The 14,958-nt window shown below is 34.4% G+C and overlaps 1 protein-coding gene across 8 annotated transcripts in view; it reads left to right on the top strand.

The window, feature by feature from the left end:
* Positions 1-13,563, top strand: part of SPOPL (speckle type BTB/POZ protein like) — a 64,179-nt gene extending 50,616 nt beyond the window's left edge. For 4 of the 8 annotated variants that reach the window (XM_068545186.1, XM_068545187.1, XM_068545190.1 and 1 more), the window contains 6 exons: positions 537-714; positions 795-850; positions 2,234-2,356; positions 5,276-5,418; positions 5,508-5,561; positions 9,330-13,561. In XM_068545186.1, the coding sequence (XP_068401287.1) occupies positions 537-714; positions 795-850; positions 2,234-2,356; positions 5,276-5,418; positions 5,508-5,561; positions 9,330-9,474 (699 nt within the window). In that variant the 3' untranslated portion in view covers positions 9,475-13,561. Of the gene's footprint in view, positions 1-536; positions 715-794; positions 851-2,233; positions 2,357-5,275; positions 5,419-5,507; positions 5,562-9,329 lie in introns of all 8 variants that reach the window. The other 4 variants (XM_068545194.1, XM_068545192.1, XM_068545191.1 and 1 more) reach the window with 4 other exon arrangements.
* Positions 13,564-14,958: the final 1,395 nt, after the last annotated feature.

Genomic DNA, 14,958 nt, shown 5'->3' with positions numbered 1-14,958 from the left:
GAAACATATAGGGACAACACTTAAAATACTTCCCAAATTGCATATTGTAGGCTGTAGTCTTATAAAACATTTTAAAATACTCCAAAAAGTCATAAGTGTGATGCTGTGTTTATTGAATGTATAATAAACATTAAATGTTGATAGGTCTGTAGTGTGAGGAAATAAAAATTAAAGAAATTTCTTTCTCCTCACAAAAATACCTTCTCCTTGTTTGAATTTGGAATCATATTATGACCGTTTTCTTGTTGAGAAATACTTTTTGTGATTAATAGCTGAGCATTCCAAGGAATCATTAAGCCATTTATTTACATAAAATGTCACTTTAAAATGATCTAGTTCGTTTCAAATTTTTTTCTATATTATTTCTCTCCTTTAAATTGTGTCCTTAAATTCACTTCCCAAGTATTACCATTTTTGATCAGGAGTACATTGAATTTTCTACATGATTTTAATGATAAGTTTAAGTTTAGACTTAGTAGCTTATTATTGATACTAATTTCTAAAAGTGTTTTTTCTTGCTGTCCCTTTTTTATTAGGTGAGTGTGGTCCAAGATTCAGTAAATATATCAGGACATACTAATACAAATACTTTAAAGGTGCCTGAATGTCGACTAGCAGATGATTTAGGTAATCTCTGGGAAAACACAAGATTTACAGATTGCAGTTTTTTCGTGAGAGGACAAGAATTTAAAGCTCATAAATCTGTACTTGCAGGTACTTTCTACTTTTGGTTAATATAGTACCTTTCTTTCATAAATTTGTACATTAAATAATGATGCTTAATCTTGTTACAGCTCGATCCCCAGTTTTTAATGCAATGTTTGAACATGAAATGGAAGAAAGCAAAAAGGTAAACATGGTTTAAAGGGCTAATATTTGTACAAATGTAGAATAGTGGAATGTATATTTTAAAAGTGAAGGTGCATTTTCTTACGATTTTAGAAAGAAATAGAAGGATGGGGCAAATATGTTCTATCATAGAAAAATAGATGTAGCTTAATGTGGGTGAATATTCCAAATAACAGCTATTTTGACAGCTATTTGCTACCAGCTATTTCTGGTAGCAAAATAAGTGGGTAGTTGTTATGCAAAAGGATAGCTATCCAAAAGGACTGTACTGGTCCATAACTATTTGAGAGTTCTCCAGTTAAGATGTATATTCCTTCTTTCTAGACTTTGAGTTGATTTTGGAACTTGTTTTCTAGAACAAAAACAATTCCTACATTCTTTTTACCACTATAATAAGAGGATATTTATTGGATTTAATAAAGGACATAAATTATGTCCTTATTAGTATGCATGAATTGTAATCAAGATATTACCTTTTTGGTTTTCTCAGATATTTCTCTTTCACCTGTTATCTTGAAATGTAGTCAGATTAAAGTCCAGAGGTTGATTTTTGCGAGTTGCATTACATGTGAGCCTTATTGCTCCAACTAGGCAACTCCTGAGTTTATTTATATGGCTCAGCTTTATTCTCCCTGCAGAACTAGAAGCTGCAACAAAGTAGCTTCTTTCTTTCCTTTGATTATTGGTCTGGGCAGGTAGTATGATCAGTCTTCTGATCAATGATGTCAAATGTTACTGTCATCAAAGGGTCAGAAAAGTTTGGTATTGTTTAGTGTTAAGTATTTAGCTTCTTTGATCTCAGGAGAGAAACCAAATACAAAGATACAGGAGTAAAAAAGCAACTAGTCCTCTTTGGACTTGAGTATGTCTCAAGTAAAGAGGTGAGGTGCCTGTAGATAATATTACATGCCGTTTTTGTAGGAGAGTTCTGAGGTAGTGGGCTCTGGTATGTTCTCAAATACCTGACCTTACCTTTGCTTAAAGCTGGGACTAGAACCAGTGATTATTGGGTCTTAGGCATTGTATTATGACCTAATTCTTTTCAACAACAAAAAAAGTTAATAGCCATCTTCTTCTAAGATAGAGGTCAGAAACTGAATACAGATGTAGTTAGTTTGGCCTTACAGATTTTTTTGTTTCTGTTTGAACTCTTTTTAACTGAGAAATTGGGGGTTATATTCCTACATGGTAGTGCTTGACTTGGTGTACTTGTCTTAGACCTGCCTGCTTCACTTTGCCTGCTTACTTAGCTTACTGAAGATTTACTTACCTCAATTTTAAAATACACTTTGGGGCTTTTAAGTTACTGTCAGTTTTGCTTTGGTTCATTTGTGTATGTGTGTGTTCTTGAAATATAACTTTTTTTTGTTGTTTTCAATACCAGAATCGAGTGGAAATAAATGATGTAGACCCTGAGGTTTTTAAAGAAATGATGAGATTCATTTACACAGGGAAGGCGCCAAATCTTGACAAAATGGCTGACAACTTGTTGGCAGCTGCAGACAAAGTAAGTAATTAGGTCTTAAAGAGCTGAAAAATGTCCTCAAGCTTGATGTATCTAGAAAACTATCATCAAATGAGAACCCACAATAACTTGAAATATTGAGCTAATTTATACTGTTTGTGGATGGCTCTTGAGAGTATTATGAAATAACACACAGTGGGATAATATAGAAATGAAATTTTTTTAAATCAATAAGACATAAAAATATCTTGAGCCAATTTACAGAAATGGCAGATTAACTGTAGACTCAATAGTTTTGAGTGTATCATTACCCTGTTTTATGAGAATACACACACAATAACATATATAATCTATGGCAATTTTGAGATATTCTTAGTGTTAAGATACAATGCATGACCTTTGTCTAAAAAAGGAAAAAAATATTGGGTATTTTTTTCCAATTTAATCTTGTATTCATAGATTTATTTTTTAATATAAGAGTATAGAGAAAAAAACAATGTTAATTTTATAATGTTCTTTTATAATGGTGATTTCCTGAAGGTAGGGAAACTACAAAAATTTCAGGAAATCTCAAAGCCAGTAGTTCTCAATCCTCAAAGCACTAAAGCACTTTGGGAGCTTTCTCCAAAAGGATTAATGTCCATGCCACTTCTGTCTGTGTGTGTGTGTATGTAAGTGTGTGTGTGTATGTATGTATGTATATGTATATATAGTGATAATTATACTCATTTTGAAAAATGTTACCATTGGGAGAAACTGGGCCAAGTGTATATTACTATCTCAATAAAAATTTAAATGTAAAAATGCCATTATAATAGAATCAAAAATATGAAATACGTAGACATAAATCTGACAAAATATGTTCAAGACCTGTATGCTGAAAATTATAATATACTGCTAATAGAAATTAAGATAGACCTCAATAAATGGGGAGAAAAATCTTGTTCATGGACTGGATATCTTAATATTGTTAAAATTTCAATTCTCCTTTGATTAGTAGAACCAACATGTCACTATCAAAATCCTAGCATGCTTTTGCAGGGGACAAATTGACATGCTGATTTAAAAATTTATATGCAAGTGCAAGGACCTAGAATAGTCAGATAACTTTGAAAAAGAAGATCAAAGTGGAGGAGTCATAAAGGTTCAGTATTTAAGACAGCGTTGTATTGGTGACAAGATAGACAAATAACTCATTGAAGCAGAATATAGAGTACAGAAATAGACTCACATGTACGACTACTTAATTTTTGATAAAAGTGCAAAGATAGTTCAGTGGAGAAAGGATAGTCTTTTCAATAAATGGTGCTATAGGAGTTGGATAGCCTATGTCCAAAAAGATGAACTGTGGTTGAACTCATCTGAAAAAACTTTGTATGCGAACTTCACGTCATGTACAAAAAGTAACGCAAAATAGATTATAAACCTAAAAATCTTAAACTTCTTACATTAGGCAAAGACTTCTTAGCTATGACACCAAAAACATAATACATAAAAGGAAAAATGATAAATTGGACTTCAATGAAATTTAAAACGTCTTTTCTTCAAAAGGCATAGGAAAATAAAGACTAGCCACAGACTGGGAGAACATACTTGCAAAGCATATATCTGATGAACAACTTTGGGTTTTGTTTCTGTTTTTTGTTTTGATGATGAACAACTTTTGTCCAGAATATAAATGATTAAGGACTTTTGTATTCAGACTGTATAAAGACCTCTCAAAACTCAATTATAAGTAAACAAAGTTATTTCCAAAAATAAAAATATTTGAACAGACACTTCCTAAAATAGTGTCAGTCAAGTATATCAAAAGATGCTCAACCGCATTAGGGTAGTGTAAATTAAAACCACTGTGAGCTACTTCTATAACTATATTATAATAACTAAAATTACAAAGACCATACCAAGTATGGTCAAGGATATGGAAAAATTAGGACTCTCATATACTGCTAATCGGAATGTAAAATGATACAACCACTTTGAAAGACCATTTGGCAATTTTTTTTAAAGTTTTACACTTACCATATTATTCAGCGAGTTTACTTATAGGTTTCTACTCAAGAGAAAAGAAAGCATATGCCCATACAGTGACTTGTATATGAATGTTTATAGCAGCTTTATTTGTAATGGCTAAAAACTGGAAACACCCAAATGTTCATCAATAGATCAGTGGAATACTATTGAGCAATAAAAAGCGTAGAACTGTTGATACATAGACAACAGCATGCATGAATCTCAAAATAATTATAATGCGTGGAAGCCAGACAAAAACAAATGCCAATTGTCTGATTCCATTTATAGAAGACTTCAGAAAATGCAGACTATAGCAGTAGAAAACATATCAGAGGTGTTGCCTGGGGTGGGGTGAGGAAGAAGGGTTACAGAGAGATAGAAGGAAACTTTGGTGAATAATGAATATGTCCACTGTCTTGATTTAATGATGGCTATATGGCTGTATAAACTTATCAAAGTATACACTTTAAATATGTGCTATTTATTGTATGTCAATTTTACCTCAATAAATTGCCAAGGATGTTCTGATAACATATACTAATAACTAAGTTTTTAATGGTTATGAATATGATTTGTTTAGCTTTATAACTCATTTTTCAGAATTAAGTAGTGACAACATGCCGTGTACTGACTGGTGTTTAAAATAGTAGAAAAGAGAAATATACTCATTAAGAGTATTGAGTAATAAGGGGTTTTTAAAGAATAAAACCCTATTTTAAAAATATCCTGTATCTTGCACTTACGCAAATAGAAATTTCTTAAGAAAAATTAGTCTTTCTCTTGAATGCATTAATTCATACTTTCTTTAAAGTAATTTAAAGACTTTTAAAGTACCCTCAGTTCAACGTGTAATGGGCTTAAACTTCATTTTCTAAGTTACAAATATCGTGTATTTAAAAACTTGCTAGTTTGAGTAAATGTTTAATGTTATGTTTTCCTTTTGGATAGTATGCACTGGAACGGCTGAAGGTCATGTGTGAAGAAGCTTTGTGTAGTAACCTCTCAGTAGAAAATGTTGCTGATACCCTTGTCCTTGCAGATTTGCACAGTGCGGAACAGTTGAAAGCACAAGCCATAGACTTTATTAATAGGTAAGCTATGCTTGTATTTCAGTGGACATGACACCTTCAACAATTTTTCACCGGCCCTTTTCTTAAGTGTGTTTAAATCTTCAATGCAGGTGCAGTGTACTTCGACAGCTTGGGTGTAAAGATGGGAAAAACTGGAACAGCAAGTAAGATGACATCAGTTTCTGACTTAAAGTTGATCTGCATACATGAAATTAAGTGTTTGCATAGCCTTTTGTTCATCTACAATAAGTATGAATCCAGATATTAGTTATATGAAGCAAACTGCCAGTTTAAAAAATAGTAATTTGACTACGTAGTGGATTCTTGAGGCTATGCTCCATTGTAGATCAGCTTCTAATGTGAACTGGGATGGACACTCTAATGTCTTAAGCACGTATGTTCATGTAGTATATAGCTGAGTCCAGGTATTTCAGTTGCTAGAGATCCTGCCCTTGCCCCTTCAGAAAGCATTTCTAAAAATGTGGGAAATATTTATTTTATCCTATGAGGAAATGTACCCTCCAGATTTGCCTAGACACTTGACATTTGAATGCTAACCCACTGCTTCTTAAGGTAGCCAGATAACTTGCATCACATGCTATATTAGGCTAACTGCCTACCATTCCAGAAATAGTAGCAATTTGATCTTTCCTTTCCCTGGTAGATTATAATGAGCAGGGTAGTTGTGACATCTTTCTAAGCCTGGATGTTCAGAATATGATGTAATTATTAGAACTTATTATTCCCTTCTTTTTTCTTCTTCACTCATTTTATTTATTTATTTATTATTTATTTATGGCTGAGTTGGGTCTTTGTTGCTGTTGCTGCACACGGGCTTTCTTTAGTTGCAGCGAGCGGGGGCTACTCTTCGTTGGGGTGTGCGGGCTTCTCATTGCAGTGGCTTCTCTTGTCGTGGAGCATGGGCTCTAGGCGCGCTGGCTTCAGTAGTTGTGGCTCGCGGTCTCTAGAGCGCAGGCTCAGTAGTTGTGGTGCACGGGCTTAGTTGCTCCGCGGCATGTGGGATCTTCCCAGACAAGGGCTTGAACCCATGTCTCCTGCGTTGGCAGGCGGATTCTTAACCACCGCGCCACCAGGGAAGCCCTTCACTCATTTTTAGAGTGACATTTTTACTCTTTGCAATTATTCAGTATCAGGAGTCAGGAGGTTGAAGAATTTGCATCTGCTTTTGATTAGTTTTTGCCTGTAAACCCTTAAACTCCATTTTTGCAATTTATCAAAAGTTGATACAAGAAAGTAAAAAAAGACAGCGTTAGAGACAAGAAAATGAATGTTTGATTTATGGCCCCTTGCTTTCATCTGTTTTGATAGATTTGAAGTTGGTTAACTGAATTCTTAACAGTTTGTGAATTCTGTTTTATGAAAGTAAAAATTAGTGGCTATTTTTAAGATATTGGTTATTCTATATATTGGTCAGTGTGTGATAATACATTATCATGGTATGTGATCCTAGAAAAAATCAAATGACTGTATTGTGATTCTTTGTACTTTGCCACTTTCAAGCTCTAGTTTCATTCTGTTAAGAAAATATTTTGCCTTGTATAGCTTTTTCAATGTCAAAAAATATAAGCTTATTTTATATCCCGTGTAGAAGCTGTGTTGTACGTAGAGACCTTCAATAGCTATTTGTTGAATTAAATAAATGAAAATGTCAGGTAAATTAAGAAGTATCTGTGTGATTCTAAACGAGTTGAAATTATAAACATGACGACACACTGGTAATTGGATGTTAGGCAAATTTTTTAAAAAATTGTTATTAGCTGCTATTTAGTGAAGCAAACATTTGTGTAGCATCTATTGTGTCTCAAGCACCATGCTGGGGTCCTTCATATAAAAACAATTATGGGGAAAAATCCTGTCCTTGATAAATTGATCTAATGACAGGAGCACATCCATGAATATATCATTTTATTATAATATGGTAAGTAATGTGATAAAGAAGGGTATGTGCAGGACACTTGACTAAGGCTGGAGGTTTAGGGATGAAGATAACTGAGCCTTGTCTTAAAACAGGAATAGGAATTAGCAGACTAAGAAGGAAATAACAAACATTGCAGACAGCATAGCTTGAATCAAAGTATAGACACATGAAGCAATAGTTGATCAATCGTTTGATAGATATTTATGTTTATTATCCAGTAAATTCCCAGGGCACTGTGCTTACTTAGTACAAAGAATATAATGGTGAATATGACAGATGTTTCCCCTGCCTTCATGGAGTTCATGTTTTAGCAGGAGATGTATAAGAATTAAACAAGTAGTTGAAGTTAAGTGTAATAATAGGTAATGTAGAGCATACCCATCTGAGCATATAACAAAGGGACCGAACCTAATCTAGGGGTCAGAGAAAGCCCTTTTGAAAAATTATTGTATAAATAAAGACCTGATGAAGAAGAGTGAAGAGGTGGGAAAGTATATCCCGAAAAAGACATTCAGGTGTGCAAAGTTTTGGTGATAAGAAAGAACAGTATGGAGGGTGGGGCATGAGAAGCTGGAGGAAGAAGGCAAAGATCAGATCACGGAAGGCCTTTTAGACATTATTCGAACAGGAACGGGCATACAGTAAAAGGTTTTAACCTAGAGTAGGATATGATCAGGTGTGTGTTTTTAGCAGTCTCTCCACATGCATGGTCATGGGGAGGTTGAGTTGGTGGTGGTAGCTGAGGAGCAAGGTTATATATAGGTAGGCCAGTTGGAAAGTTATTGGAGTATTTCAGGCAAAAGATGAGGGCAAAATTAGACTTGACTGGCGACAGTGCGGCCAGAGGGAAATAAAAGGATATAATATTTTGAATGGACAATCTGTAATACTTGGATATTATTTGGGTGGAGGGTAGGTACAAAGGAGAGAAGACAGGAGACAAGGAAGGATAACTAGATTTGTTGCTTGGGTAATTGTATTTACTCAGAGCATGTTGTACATCAGGTACAATAAACAGTTCAGTATTATTATACAAAGTGCCAGAGCATGGAAGTGGGAGGTAGAAAGCTAGGGGGAAGAACTAGGAAACTTCATTTCTCTTTCTGAAGAACTTGTGTACTGGCAATGGAGAAGAGTAGAAGAGGATGTGTTCATGTTAGTGTTTATGTTACTAAGGCAGCATGGAAGCTGGTTTGAGAGGAGCAAGATAGGAGAGTAGAAGACAAATCAGGGGACTCCCGTAATAATTCAAATGTGAGATGATGTGGGCCTTAACTAGGGATTCAGGATACCTTTGGGAATTAAAATAGGGCTTTGATGACTGATTGGAAAGGATGGCATCTAGGGTGACTCCCAGGTTTCTGACTTGAATCACTCGGTGATGGTGGAAGCATTAGCTGATTGGAAATGAGAGAGGAAGAATTTGGGCCTTGGGAGAAACGTGTTGAGTTCCTTTCCGACAGTCCCAAATTTATGGGTCTCCAGGCACATCCAAGTAAAGAGAACAAGTGGTTGGGAACAACCTTTGTGGGGAGGCCTAGGACTTAGCAAATCATTATTTATCATCACTGAATATGATAGTTAAAATTGTGAATGGTGGATGAGATAAGATGACTAAAGAATGTTAAGGGAGAAGAGTCGAGGGCAAAACTTGGAACTCTAGAGAAAACCTGCAGGTAAGAGCCAGGGAAAAGAGCTCTTGAAAGAGCGGGTATACAAGTGGTAACAGTGGGAGTAGAACTATGCAAACAAGTGTCACACACTTCCAAGAGTAGAATTTCCAGAAAAATTGAATAGTTTCAGCTACAAAAGAAAATACCAGTAAGGTAAAGATGATATTTTAATGAATTCAAATGGTTTGAATACATAGAGAGGCAGACAAAATGGTCCAGAACATGTTGAAATCTGTACATTAAAAAAAAAAAATTTGACAGTGCAGCAATGCATTTTGAAAAGTACTCTTTAGTAAACATCTCTTAATTTTATTTTTCAGCCAAGCAGCAGACATAATGGAAACATCTGGGTGGAAGTCCATGATTCAGTCTCACCCACATTTGGTAGCAGAAGCCTTCCGAGCACTAGCATCTGCACAGTGTCCGCAGTTCGGTATTCCACGAAAACGGCTAAAACAGTCTTGAAATCTTCCATGAACTGTAGAAAAATGGGATTGACTTTCACTCCTCCAGGTCCAGAAGGATTCTAATACACAAACCATAAGCAGGAGTTGTTTCTGTTGTCTTGTCCACAGAACAGAAGCTGAAAAAGCATATTGCTTGAATTTCAGGTGGATAATTTATGGTTTATTCTTCAGCTTTAAATTAGACTGATTCTACTCTAATTCACTTCAAGGCCTTAAATTATCTTCAGTGACTTCTCTTGTTCATATATATACTTTAATTTTTTTATTGTGCCTTGTCATTGTGACCAAGGCTATGCAGGATTGCACTAGCTCCATAATGCAGTAATATTGATAACTGAAGATAATAAGTTTCAAAAGGATCTTCCATTAGTTTGAGAAAGGCAAATGAATATTATAGGGTTTGTCCTATGCTATCTCAAAGTTTAAAACTAGGTTTTCCTTAGAAGAGCACTTGTATTGGAGATTACTGGTAATGTCTCCAGTTCTGTAAATACAGGAGAACCTGCTTACCTTCAAGGTAAGTTATGGCAATACACTGCTTCAATTCTAATTTATTTTGCATTTCAGGGGGCAAATATGCAATGAGTTGGCCCAGATTTTTAGTGAAATTTGTGGTGTTTGTATGTTATCTGTCCAACAAACTAAGAGAAGCATAACAAACCTTTGCTTGTGTTTCTTTGTGAGTTTATCCAAGTTTACAATGATTGAGAACTGATTGAGGTTAAGATTTCAATAAGAAAGCATGTTTTGTGCTGAATTAATTTTCTTTTTAATTTATAGTGACCTACATTTATATGAAGAATTCTGTACATGTTAAAAGTAAGGATGACCAAATGTAAATTTAATGAGTGGGCCAATTAAGAAGATATATATGCACTTTTAATGTGTAACTTTTTTATACTGAATGGTACTTTTTTTTTTGCTTTTGAGAGAATTGATAAGGTATAATTAATTGTCTTAACTTTTGAAAGAATTTTTAAGACAGATGGAGGCAACTGGGATGTTTGTGATAATAGATAAGGAAGGTATTCTCCATTATAGTTAAATTGGTTTGACTTCCAGATATTCATTATTGAATTCACGCCTGTTTATCACTCTTTGGAGAAGGCACCTGACAGTAAATGAATCCTGGACAGCCTACTCTCCTTCTAAAAGCAATGAACCTGCTATTATTTGCAGACGAAAGGAGAGAACCCTTAGAAATATGTCAGGCTACACTCTGAAACCTTTTTTCCTCCCTAGCTTTCTCCTTTCTGTCTCAGTTACTGTACCAACATTGTGGATGATAGTGAAATTCTGCATAATGTGAACAGGATAAACTATTTATAAACTGCTTTTCACAGGCCAGTTCTTTATTATAAATGAATTTTAGCTTTAAACACATACACATCTTCAGTGTTTGATAGCTCTGTTTACAGCGGAAGTCTGCTCTGGTGCATTGTCCTGGTGAAGCAGGAGCAATCAGTGTCAAGTCACTGCATCTGATTTCCTGTGACAGTGGCACTATGCTTCTTAGGCAAGATTTACATTTGACCACAAGGGAAAAATTTTTTTCACTGGAAAAAAAAATGCGTATACCTATATATTTACATATATAACTTTATTCTCCAGATTAAAATTTGTATAATTTGTTTATTTAGTTTTTGAATTTAGGACAAAAGGAAAAAGATGAAGCGTGAAGTTTTAAAATAGATTTTATTTTTGTTATCTGTCTGTTAGGTATTTACTGCAGCAATCCTAATATACCAAGAGTGATTCATATTTACATTGAACAAACACTGTCAAATAATCATTTGTTATCCACATCAAACTGGTGTTCAAAAAGATCATATTTTCAGATATCTTCATTTCTTCCTGTGTAGCTTGAGTCTTTGTTGTGTTAACCTAAGTTTGAAATTGGAAGACTCCCTTCGGATAGAAGAAAGATTCTTACGTATGAATGGATTCCATCCTATGTAAGAGTATTATAGGGAGCAGAAATTCACTTCCTTAACTTCACCATAAGATTGAGCCCTTTAAATTTACAATGTGCAATTTAAAAAAGAAACCACACACACATACACATACACTTTAAGAATTTGAGATTTTGCCAGGGTCTTAGAAGAAAACAAAAATTCATCCCTCAGGCCCTAGAATTTTGTTGTCATATATTAAAAAAATACCGGTGTATTCATTTATGTCAGATGCACACAGGCGCATTCTGAATTAATTCACTGCTTGGATCTACATTTCTAACCATAGTGACTTCAGTAATAACACCTATTGTAATGAACATTTCAGCTTACCCTTACTTACATACTTACTTTAGTGCTTATTGCAAATCTGAAGGGTTTTAATATAAAGATTTTTTTTTTAGTTTGGTAGCACATTTTGTACCAAAAACGTCCAACACTGTGCTGTAAGAATATCCACATTTGTAGAAATGTCCACTTTTCAGATAATATAATTCCTACCATTATACTAACAGAATCATATGGTAGTTGATTTATTTTTTTTATTTATTATGTATATTTTTGGTATTGTAGGTTCTTGAGACAATGATACAAAACTGTTAACATATTCTGACGTGAGTGCTCTAATAGCCTTTTTTTTTTTCATTTTTAAACTACAGACATTGTTTCGGTAGGCACAGATTTTGTCCTGAGCAGTGTTGCCTTTTGAACTAAAGCCTGCTCCTGTTTCCGTTTTGTCACCTAAACAGAGCTTTTTCTTAGAAAAGTAGTAACTGGTCTTAAATGTTCCATATTATAAAAGTAACCATTGGAGAACTGTTCTTTAGATTGAGATACAGAAACACTGTATTTGTGCCTTTTTCATTTTTTAATATTAATGTGTATCGGTATTTGGAGCACAAATATGAAGGTGCCATAACATTATGGCCTGCCATTGTTACCTCCTTGAATACTCATGTGTCATTGTCTTGAAATAGTAATTGGAGATTCTTGCATGTATTCCGTGGTCATTTGGGCATGTGTGTGTGCCTGCGTGCGCGCGCGTGTGTGTACATGTACTTGTATTTGCTTGGACTTGTGTGTGGTATGTTCAAAAGAGTGAATTTCTGAAAATAGGACTCAGTTAAATGTTGAAAGTTTAGGTTAGTTGAAATGTATTCCATTTAAATGTGCTTCATTTGAGGGGACAATTGAGAGGAAATTATAATTCGCAAAAATGTGACCAATTTACTGCATGATGAAATGTGAAAACAGTGCCTTTTAAGGACATCAATTTTAAAATTAAGCTTTAAAATATTAACAAAGATCTCTTAAAAAGTTGTCATGAACATTATTGGTTTATTTTAAAACGAGACCTAAGTTAGAGCTTAAATTGCCAAAAGTATAGTTACTAATTTATTTACCCATTTGTTTTGTTCATAAATTTAAAACCTAAGCAGAATTGTTTATAAAATTGTGGATCATAGATGCTACCCAGTGTTACTAAAATAGAACACTAGGGACTTTGGTAAGTTGTTTTGTTAAAATCCAACTCAAGCTTTTCTCAAAGCCAAGTCTACTTGAAGAGGTGAATTATTCTGAGTTGGATGTTCATGCTCTTTGATGGATAAAATGAAAATATTCAATGTACTCTTGCAAAACAACGTGGGTGGTTGGGTTTTAGTGTTTTTCAGATTATAAAGACAGCACTTTCAACACACATAAGAGTATTTTGCAAACCTCTTTTATACAGATTATGAGCTCTAGTTTATTTAAGTGTTAAATGGAATGATGTAAATTTTAGGTCCAGTTGAACAAATATTGAGTGCCTACCATGCGAGACTTCTTCTTCACTAGGAGTGAAATCACCACGCTGTGTCTTCTGTTTGCAGTATGTGGACTTTACGTTTGAAAAAGAGTTCTTGTATTTAAATCTTTTTCTGTTGTTAAGGGTTTATCCTTGTATACTGTAACCCAGTTAATTTTTGCATTCAGTTTTTTAGAATGAAGATATAACTTAAGTGAGTCCCATTTCTGAAAATAAAATTCTGCTGAAATTATTTAAAAATCAGTTCTGGGGGAAAATGATTTTCAAGATTCAAATGTATAAAGACATTTTGAACTTTTCAGCCTCATTTTGAATCAGCTGATGTCAATGATGAGATACATACTTTTTGTATCTTGTTGCTGAAAATATTTTTTGCATTTCAGCACATTGAGTTAAAATAAAGTTGTTACTACTTATTCAGAATTAATTGGTTTATTTTGTGTTTATTTGAAAAATATGAATAATTCTTTTTCAGATTACTGTGATGCTTTACAAAAAGAGCCATGTATTTGATATGGTAACTTTTAGAATTATGCATAGTAATTGTCTTTTCTACATAGGAAAGCTAGTGTTTTTTTGGAACCTACTAAAGACTTATTCCTTGACTCTGAGATGTTACATATATATGTACTTTAACATGTGCATACCATCAATATTGCGTGACTTATGCTAATGTTATGTAATTTAGATCACCTTTCCCTGGTCCTCCTACCCCTTCTTAATTTCAGCTAATTATTTGCTGCTCTCAAAAAGAGCAAATTTGGGGCAGTGTATTCCTACACCAGCTTAGTAACAGCAACATAATTAGTGCTTAAAAATTACGGCCAAAGTCACAGAAATGCACAGTGAAAAACCTTCCATATACTCAATACACACATACACATGTCCACACACGCTGAATTACCCTTAAAAGAATAAAAGAAGGGTTGAAGCACTTAAAAAATATTATCTATACGACTATAGTAAGATAGGACAAGGGGTCATATTCTAAACTTTAAATGAACTGTGTATAACCTTCTCCCTTACTCTGCAGCAGCCAGCACCCTTCATACTTCATTTTAGAAAATTGGAATGTTGTGTTTCCTCTGTTCTATCACCTCAGAATCATTTGTTTCTAAGAGAAGGCCAAGACTGGCATTTGCTTTTTGATCACTGTTTTTAAATAGAAGACATTGATAAAGATGTTTACATTATTGCTACCTTCTTATTTTTTGTACCAGGGAGGTTTGCATGGAGATATCTGCAGTGATTAGTGGCAAAAAAGTTTGTCATTCCTGTTAGGAGTGCTTCCTTTCCACCTCTCCCTCATCTCTTGCCCTCCACCCTTAATTCCTTTGTAAAGGCTTCAAGTGTAGTCCTGCTTCAGTCTGTGACATCAGAGCCAAACAATTCCTATGGTATCTAATCTTACCCTTTTGTCCAAATTCAAACCAGGCCTTTCGTCCAAATTCAAACCAGGATAAGTGCAAAGAAAGAAAAATTGTGAGATTTAGGAATAACAGTTGCAGCGCGCACACACACAGAGGCAACCAGTGTCCTGAGGACTCTGATATAACTGCCACAGCAGAAGGTTTTTAGAATGTATACTTTATAAATGCCCCCAAAATGTGCAGGTCATTATGAAAATTGGGCAAAAATGAGGAAAAGTGCAAGTGGCATGCAGTTGAAAAAGAGTAGTGAAATTAGATGCATTAAACTTGATAAACCTTCCTGAGGAAGTGAC

Source organism: Eschrichtius robustus, chromosome 5 (genome assembly GCF_028021215.1).
Source record: "Eschrichtius robustus isolate mEscRob2 chromosome 5, mEscRob2.pri, whole genome shotgun sequence".
In the NCBI taxonomy this organism is placed as follows: domain Eukaryota; kingdom Metazoa; phylum Chordata; class Mammalia; order Artiodactyla; family Eschrichtiidae; genus Eschrichtius; species Eschrichtius robustus.
This window is presented reverse-complemented; position numbering and strand designations above follow the sequence as displayed.